Consider the following 8,574-nt stretch of genomic DNA (forward strand, 5'->3'; position numbering starts at 1 on the left):
TTGTTATAGACCCTTGAATACTTAAAAAAAAAAACTGTTTAGTTACCAATTCTGGAAATATATATCAACCCTCAATACGCAAATAATTTTAGTGGGATGGATCGCTGTAATTGTTTAATCCAGTTAACTAATTGCATTATAGGAAGACTAAAAAAAAAGAAGTGGTACTGTCTGCGGCTGAATGTGAAATGTGAACAATTTAGTTCGATTTGTTCCGTTAAAGTAGTTACCAGTAGTTGCCCAGAGAAAGTGACACTCGAAAAGTGGTTGTTGAAGAGTTAGACGGAAACGGATATCAAACATTAATAAGTTCAAGGACATCATAATTTAACCAAAATGGTGAAGGACGATCCTGAAACAGCTGCTCTCAAGCAGGAAATTAACGATATGATACAAAAATTTAAGGTTTGAAGAAGAAAAACTATCAAAAAAGGATGTCACTGAAAAAAAAAATTATTAAATATTTTAAAGGATGCAGGAAAAGCTCAAGCTGATTGTAAATTAGAGGAAAAGTGCTCGGATATGGCAGATGTACCGAAAATAAGACTTATGTCGAAAAAGATCCTTAAAGGACACATCAATAAAGTTAATTCGGTACATTTTGCTGGTGATAATAGGCATTGCGTTACAGGATCGTTGGATGGCAAACTAATTATATGGGACACATGGACTGCTAATAAAATTCAAGTCAGTTATTTTAAAAATTCCTAAAAAGGCAATAATGGTTTATAATGAGATTTTAGGTCATACCACTTAGATCGGCTTGGGTTATGACGGTGGCTTTTTCACCATCGGGAAATTTCGTCGCTTGCGGAGGAATGGACAATCAGTGCACAATCTATGATGTCAACAACCGAGATGCATCTGGTGTAGCTAAGATGACCAGAGAACTGCTGGGCTATGAAGGATTTTTGAGCTCATGCCGATTTCTCGACGACAATACACTTATAACTGGCTCAGGAGATATGAAAATGTGAACTTTTAAAGTTTCTTTTTCTCCAACTGATTTTTATTCGTTATTTTACAGTTGCCATTGGGATCTCGAGAAGGGTGTCAAAACGATGGACTTTAACGGACATGCTGGTGATATTGCATCAATTTCGCTTTCACCTGACATGAAAACCTATATAACTGGTTCTGTGGACAAAACGGCTAAACTTTGGGATGTACGTGAAGAAAAACACAAACAAATGTTTTTCGGACATGAAATGGATGTTAATTCTGTTTGCGTAAGTTTTGAGTAATTTAGTTTTGTATTTTATTGGAAAAAGCTTATGGAAAGCTTTCTATTTAGTATCACAATAGTGGATATGCATTTTCAACTTGTTCAGAAGATCAAACGGCCCGTTTATATGATATAAGGTCTGATCAACAAATTGGTCATTATGAGCCACCAAACAAAAATACTGGTTTTACATCTTGTGGTATTTAATTAAGACCTTCTGAATTAATTTTTATTAAATTTAAATACTATCTATTTTTTAAAGCTTTATCTTATAGTGGAAGATATCTTATTTGCGGTGCAGTTGAGGGTAATATTCATGCGTGGGATACCATGAAAGTTGTCCACAATGGTGAGCTTAATTTTTTTGTTAAGATATTTGTTTTGATATAAATTCTTGTTGTTTAGGAATACTTACTGGACATGAGAACCGAATTACATGCATAGCCATGACACCAAATGGCATGTGTTTAGCTTCAACTAGCTGGGATCAGCAAGTCCGCATCTGGGTCTAAGCGAAATTGCTTATTTAAATTTATCAATTTATTCAAAGGAATGTTTTTATCATGTTATGAATTAATAAAAATGAGTTATTCGTTTCTCTTAAACTAAAACGTGTTTTCTTGGTTAACAGACACTTAAATTTAAATATATTGGAAAAGGATTTGAAGAATTAGATGTAAATTACTAACTCAAAATTGCAGTATAGCCCTGCAAACGGAATTTGCATTCATAAATCAGTTGCGTTTCTCGACAATACATATCATTCATAAATTGTTTGTATCTTTTTGTTATGTTACCTGTCTTTCCATAAATCGCATGATGTTGGACTTAAATCTTCATTTGTCAAATAGCTTTCGCAGTTCAAAGAGTTAATCTTAGCATTGAACGTTATGAATGGTAACTTTCTGGTCAATTCAGTGAAGTCTCCTTTTCAACGTAATCTCTTTCAATTCTGAAGGAGCAGGAAAGCCTTCTTTAGTTTTATCCTGGTAATTTCATTCTATTTACGTATGAGTAATTTTAAAATCGATAAAAAGAAATTGGTGTTTCTCTTTTGTTTTCGTTTATTTTTTCTAAAATCTGTTGTTGTGTGTATTCCATAGAAGATAAGGGGCTATGAGGCCGTTGACTTTACGAACGGTTGGACATCCGTACATAATAAGAGCGCTCACAGTCGAGGATGGATCTCGGCCTCAACCAACAAGCTTCTCCAGCCAGTTCGGTCCTTTGCTAGCTGTCTGCAGTTGCGTCTTTAAGTTGGTTGAGGTTGTTCTTCAATTGAGAGCGCCACCTAAGATAAACTCTTGATCTTCCACGTTGCCCTTTGCCTTTATACGCTCCAGCCATCTTAACAGCTTTCTGACAAGGTCGATGTCGCTATAAAGCTCGTGGTAGTATCTTCTCCTTCACTTACCGACGGTGCAAACTGGATCGAACATTAAGAGCCCAACCCATAGAATCCGTTGCGTCCGTTCCGTCGAAGTTTTCAACTGACAGCCCGATAAAATCTTATGTGAAGCGACCCATAAGCGACGGATCGGACGGAGACGGACGGATTCGACATAAGAAGTAGCCCAACTTTCTACTTTTTCATCCGTCGTATCCTTTGACATTGGTTGTCCACAATAGATCAATTCGATAACTCATAATTTGTTAAAAAAAATTGTTTTTAACTGAAGAGCAAGTACCTACAGGAAATCTAGTCGTGCATTTTATTTTATTAAAAAAAAAGAACAACAAGTTAAAAATTTCTTGCATCGGAATTTCCTTAGCGCACATTCAGCTATAAAATATCGAACACACCTTGGAATTTGAAGTGAGCTGTCAAAAAGCAATCCGTCATACGACGTATTCTATGGGTCACCCCTTTCTGTCCCATCCTTCAACTTCAACGGATGGATTGACGGAACGGACGCTTCGCTTTATCTCTGCACTGATGTCATCATGCAAGGTATTAGTGGAACCCAAATATACAAAGTTTCTGACTACGAACGAACTTATGAAAAATCGTGCCACTTCTGAATTGCCCATTTGTCAGCATGAATTGTTCTGCCCTATAGTTTTTAACCTCTAAATCAATTGAATAAAACGTATCGAAAAAGATCAAGAGTAATTCGAGATGGCTCCGCGAAACTAGGCTTTAGGAAATAAGGCCCAAAAAAAAAAAAATACACAAATTTCTCAAATGTTGGGGTGTTATTTCATTATGAAATAAGGCCCCCATGAAATAAGGCCCCAACACTAATTTTGGGGCTTACTTTCATTTTATTTTAAAAACAATTTGGGCTGTATTTTATTTTTCATAATTTACGTGAAAATGCTAAAATAAATTGTCTTTCAAAAAAAACTTTTGTGAAATTCCGCTTATCAAGGACCCAGACTCCCTGTTTGTTTGCAGCAATATCTTTACATTGAAAAGCATTAAAAAGCATAAAGATCGTGCTGCAAACTAATGCCTTTCAATGTAAGGATCGTGCTGTAAACCATCAAGGAGTAACAGAATAGCTGAAAGTAATCGCGCGATTTTTTCAGCTATTCTGTTACTTACTAATGCTTTTTAATGTAAATATCGTCTTGCAAACTAATGCCTTTCAACGTAAAGGTCGTGCAGTAAACCATCAGGGATCATTGAAAAAAAAAAGCATTTAAAAGTAAGAGAATAGCTAGAAAAAATCGCAACAACTGTTTGAAACATTCTTGAGGAACAATTTTAAAAGTTCTGTCCATAAAGATAGTTCTGTTGGTTTGGGGTGGTATTTCATTACCTAAAATAAATTAATTATGAAAAAGAAAAATTGGGGTCTTCTTTCATTTTTCTAAAAAAGTTCAAAACAAGTTGGGGATTTATTTCATTTATTTTTGGGGCATTTTTTCATTTCGATGGGGCCTTGTTTTATTGGGGAGTAGTTTCATTATGAAAATATACCCCAATTCAGGCCTTGTTTCATTTTTTTGTTTTGGGGCCTAATTTCGCGGAGCTATTCGAGATACCAACAATAGAAGACAACTTTTGAAATATCTTCAAAAACCAGGGGCCTTCTTCAGAGCTTACTACATCAGCTACATAAACGACTTTAAGCATTAATAGGTACTGCCTTTTGGACTTCCTGGAAGCACTTATTAGACCATAAGTATTTCCCGAGATTCAATCGGACTGAACTGCTGATTTTTGAGGTCGCTGATGTAGTAAGCTATGAAAAAAGCCTCAGTTAACTAGATTTGGAAAACATTTCTGAATCACTGAAACGTGTAAATCAGATGTTTTCATAAAAGATTGGTACATTTTTAATTATGTATCTCTGAAGTTTAGAAATATATCTTTTTCTAAACTTTCTTATTTATTTGATTTTACATAAAAACGTTATTTGGTTTAAATGCTAACACCTAAATACATTTGCTATAAAAAAAGGAATACCCTCTCAAAAATCCTAATACATTGCCATAATCTGCTTTAAATCTCTATTCAAAAATTGATTTGTCCAATCATTTTCTGGATTGTCCAAATGATTATCAAAATCGACAATGTCTTTCATGGCACCTCGTTTAAGTAGTGCCTTAACAGCATCCAATGTATTCTGACAATGGACTAAAGCAAATGATGCTTTCTTCCAGTGTCCTTCGCCGTGAGAGAATACCTTAATTGCTGGTTTCTCAGCTGCGTGACACACGAATTTGTTATCAATCACAACAAAACATGCATTTTTGAAATTCTCCTGAATTTTATCGGCAATTTTTCCAGCTGGAACTTTTTCCACAGAGGCATCGTAGAAATTTTCAGATGCGCCATAGTAACCAGCAATGATAAGGTCTTGGCTATCGGCCATTGCTTCGATCTGATTTAAAATTTGGTTGTATCAATTTGTATGTGTATATTTTATGATTCTTACCTGGGCAAGTGCTATTTCAACCATTGGAGTAACATAAAGGCATTGATGGAAAAGTGGAATGGCATCGACAATGTTCACAGATTCATTTCGGCCAGATGTGGTTTTATCAGCAAGTAAGATGCCATTTATAGCGCAATGCGGATATTTGGCAGCGTGAAAAATTATTTTTGCATATGCTTTTTCTGATATTTTATAATCTTCCATATTTTTTTGGTTTAATTAATTAGAAAATTGTTCAATTAAATAAAATTAAAACTTGCAAATGTTTTTTGTGACGTTTATCAGTTAACACGACTTGACAGTTTGATGATAGTATTGGTTTATCATTGCCAGATGTGTGAAATTTAATTTCTTTTTTTTACTGAACGCTTTCAATATTTCTGATTCTGTGAATGGTGTCGTATTTGTTTTCCATTCACTTGGAATTTAATCTGTAGTTTTCGATTGGTCATCCGGAATGCTTCTGCTTCTGAAAGTGTTTTACCTATTGGCTTTTTCTGTAATTTATCTTAATTAAATTAAATAATGAACTCTTGAAAAGTTCCACAAAATGAATATGAATTTTTATAATGATTATGAATATTCCTAGAATTATAAACGGCTTTTTATTACAACTGATCAAGATGTTGTTATCCACGTTCCATTGGAGGTGGTAGTTTCCCAACTATCACAACAGCTTCTATAAATTGAAATCTCGCAGGTACTTCTTTTTATACAGCTTGTATTGAGCTTGCTTCAGAATTTAATTGCTTATAGGATGGCCGAGTGGATAGAGTGGTGGACTACCGCCAGGTAGATACGAAGTTCGATTTTCTGCTTGAGATAAAAATATTATATTCTTTTAAAATTATTATTAATACATAATGTTTACTAAAAACTAATAGAATGTTATATAATGATTTCAGATTAAAAGATAAAATTCAGGTCCAGGGGAAAAACGGCACATGTACACTTTTTGTCAAAAATAAACTAATGATGAGGTCTTGTAGTATTTACTGAGCACTGTATGATGGCATCTCTACTTTTATAAAACAAATTTAAGCCTTTCTGAAAAAATAAATAAATTGTGTGGTTTTAGTACTAAGTTGTATGGAGAACAAAATTTTAGAATGCGTTTTTCTCGAAATGAACTTGTGCTCCCTGGATCCTTCAGTTTTTATGACCTGTAGTCCAAAATGCGTTTCGTCAGTTAGACGCTGTTGTACCCTTACGACGATTACCGACACTTATTAAAACTACACCATTAACATAGGTAATGTGAACTTTAATATTTCTATGGCAATTTGATTAAATGCGTGCACCTAAAAAATATATATATTGCCAGAGTAAATTACTACCTCCATTATGGAACATGCTATTGTTGTAGTTAGTTTTTTATTAGCTGAGAAAACACTATACAAAGTTAAGAAACTGCAAACTGAAAAGAACTGTGTTTGGTTCTTTTTTTGGAGTTCGGGATCGGAGAGCTTTTATTTTGTTAATATTTGTCCTCAACATAAATATTTTAGTCGAGTCAAATTAGACATAATTTGTAAAATCTCGGAATCCAGGGAAAGTCGATGCATCTAAAAAACGAGTATAGGGCTGCATTATAAAAGGGTCAAATAAGAAAGTTAAAAAAAAAAATTTCACCGCTCTCGATTACAACAGTTTTTATGGACCGTTAACTGTCATTCCGTATGCAAGCGTCAATCGGAATTGCTGTCTCATTTTAGATTTTGATCAAACTTTGTAGGGATGTTCTCTAGGACTGTAAGGAAGCAAATCCATTATGATTTAATTTTAAGTTGCGTGGTTTCCCCGGTACCCGCATTCGAACTTTTTCAGAAGGTCATTTTTATGTTATTATAGCTTTGCGTCTACTAAAGATATCTTTTTGTTCGAAACGCCATTTTAAAGCTTAAGAGTAGTAATTTTTGAATATATATTAAAAAATTACGTAATAATTATCCCTGAATTAAAAATAATTTTTGAAAAACTGGTAATTTTGCTGATTTTTCATGGTTTTTGACTGGCTCCAGAACCTTGGCTATTATATGTAGGAAGCTTATACTTACCAAATATTAAATATAGATATTTTTCAACAAAATAAATCTAAAATGAACTCGATGGCTGTACTCCTTATGTAAAAATTTTAAGTTCAGAGTATAGAGTATTTTAAAAAAGCTAATTTTTACTTGTAAAAAAGTGGGCAAAACGGCGGAACTAAACATTGAAATTAGTGCATCCCCGACAAACAATTTTGGTTCTATAAAGCTTTACAGATGCAATTTTCGCTTCTGTAAAGCATTATAGAAGCAAAATTGTTAGTAGGGTCTTCTGTTGCAAGTCATAATTTCGGTGTGTCTGTTAAAAAATCTGTGGAGAACTGAATTTATCGCGGGAAACTATAAATTACCAAATATGAAAAAACAAAAATATGATTATACTATGCAAAATTTACCCACGAATGGACAAAAAATGAAAAAATGCACTAAAAAAACAGACGCATTTTGAGGAATTCACTTTAATTCGCGGATTGACTCCAAAAATTCTAGATTTGGACATGCCATTCTTTCATCAAAAACTTTGTTAGCAAAAACTTAGCAAAATAGAAGAAAAAATGTTACGTATACGCCCCAGCACCAAAAAATTATTTTTTTAAAACAATGTTTCAAGATTTGTTTTGTTGTTTTTTTTTTTAGAAAATCAGTACTCAATAGGAAATTTTTTGATTTATGTGAACATTTAAAATAAATAGAATAGAATAGAATAGAATAGAATAGAATAGAAAAGACAAAAAAATACTAGGTGATAATTTATGTAATAAATCTTCTTAGATAAAAAAAATCCTAGCATAAAACATAAAAATGGCTGCTCAAGTTGAACTCATACATACATAACTTTAAAAAATGTTTGGTACCTCAATACAAGAGTAGTATACTACTTTTTGATTTTTTTAAATTTCATGACGAGTTCTGAAAAAAACAACAAATTAAAATTATCTCAATTGAACCACTAATTTTCAGAATATATGTGTGCTTATAAGTTTATCAATGCTGAACAATAATTTTCAGGACTATTTAGATAAAAATCGATTAGGTAATTTCCTTTTTGCCAAAAATAAGACTTGATAACACCCATTCAATGTGTTAACAATAAAGGCTTATGTTTAACAAGATAATTTATCTATGATAAGACTATTTTATCACATTTCTAATACAAATATTTATGAGTTATTTATTATTGTTCAGCAGATATCTATAGTAAGGACGAGTAATGGCTTCGTAAAATTAAATAATTTTCAACTAAAATAAGAATTTCATACAGAAGATACCTACATTATTTATACCTATTCAAAATCTATACGTGCATATAGATGTGACCCCTGTCTGGTACAAATTGCTTAGTCGACTAAATATTCCTTTATTACGAAAACTTGAGAAAATCTTTCGCAATATTCCAAACAAAATCAAATATTTA

General features: G+C 32.9%; 2 protein-coding genes across 2 annotated transcripts; one reads left to right on the plus strand and one right to left on the minus strand.

Annotated features, from left to right (window-relative positions):
- Positions 1-184: 184 nt before the first annotated feature.
- Positions 185-1,807, plus strand: LOC129919796 (guanine nucleotide-binding protein subunit beta-2). The gene is made up of 7 exons (XM_056000851.1): positions 185-405; positions 472-687; positions 744-973; positions 1,028-1,229; positions 1,295-1,424; positions 1,488-1,574; positions 1,631-1,807. Exons 1-7 carry the CDS (start codon positions 337-339, stop codon positions 1,735-1,737), a joined length of 1,041 nt encoding a protein of 346 aa, XP_055856826.1. The 5' UTR covers positions 185-336; the 3' UTR covers positions 1,738-1,807.
- Positions 1,808-4,542: 2,735 nt separating this feature from the next.
- On the minus strand, positions 4,543-5,433 carry LOC129919797 (ER membrane protein complex subunit 8/9 homolog). Its single transcript, XM_056000852.1, has 2 exons — positions 5,113-5,433; positions 4,543-5,058 (listed from the first exon to the last, which is right to left on the minus strand). Exons 1-2 carry the CDS (start codon positions 5,314-5,316, stop codon positions 4,654-4,656), a joined length of 609 nt encoding a protein of 202 aa, XP_055856827.1. The 5' UTR covers positions 5,317-5,433; the 3' UTR covers positions 4,543-4,653.
- Positions 5,434-8,574: the final 3,141 nt, after the last annotated feature.

This window comes from Episyrphus balteatus, chromosome 4 (assembly GCF_945859705.1).
Source record: "Episyrphus balteatus chromosome 4, idEpiBalt1.1, whole genome shotgun sequence".
Classification (NCBI taxonomy): domain Eukaryota; kingdom Metazoa; phylum Arthropoda; class Insecta; order Diptera; family Syrphidae; genus Episyrphus; species Episyrphus balteatus.

Excerpts from the sequence above, each read along its gene's own strand:
- LOC129919796 (XM_056000851.1), top strand. The coding sequence starts at position 337 with ATGGTGAAGGACGATCCTGAAACAGCTGCTCTCAAGCAGGAAATTAAC. Across the intron at positions 406-471 it reads ATATGATACAAAAATTTAAG|GATGCAGGAAAAGCTCAAGC; the intron begins GTTTGAAGAAGA and ends AATATTTTAAAG. Across the intron at positions 974-1,027 it reads GGCTCAGGAGATATGAAAAT|TTGCCATTGGGATCTCGAGA; the intron begins GTGAACTTTTAA and ends GTTATTTTACAG.
- LOC129919797 (XM_056000852.1), bottom strand. The coding sequence starts at position 5,316 with ATGGAAGATTATAAAATATCAGAAAAAGCATATGCAAAAATAATTTTT. Across the intron at positions 5,059-5,112 it reads TTGAAATAGCACTTGCCCAG|ATCGAAGCAATGGCCGATAG; the intron begins GTAAGAATCATA and ends ATTTTAAATCAG.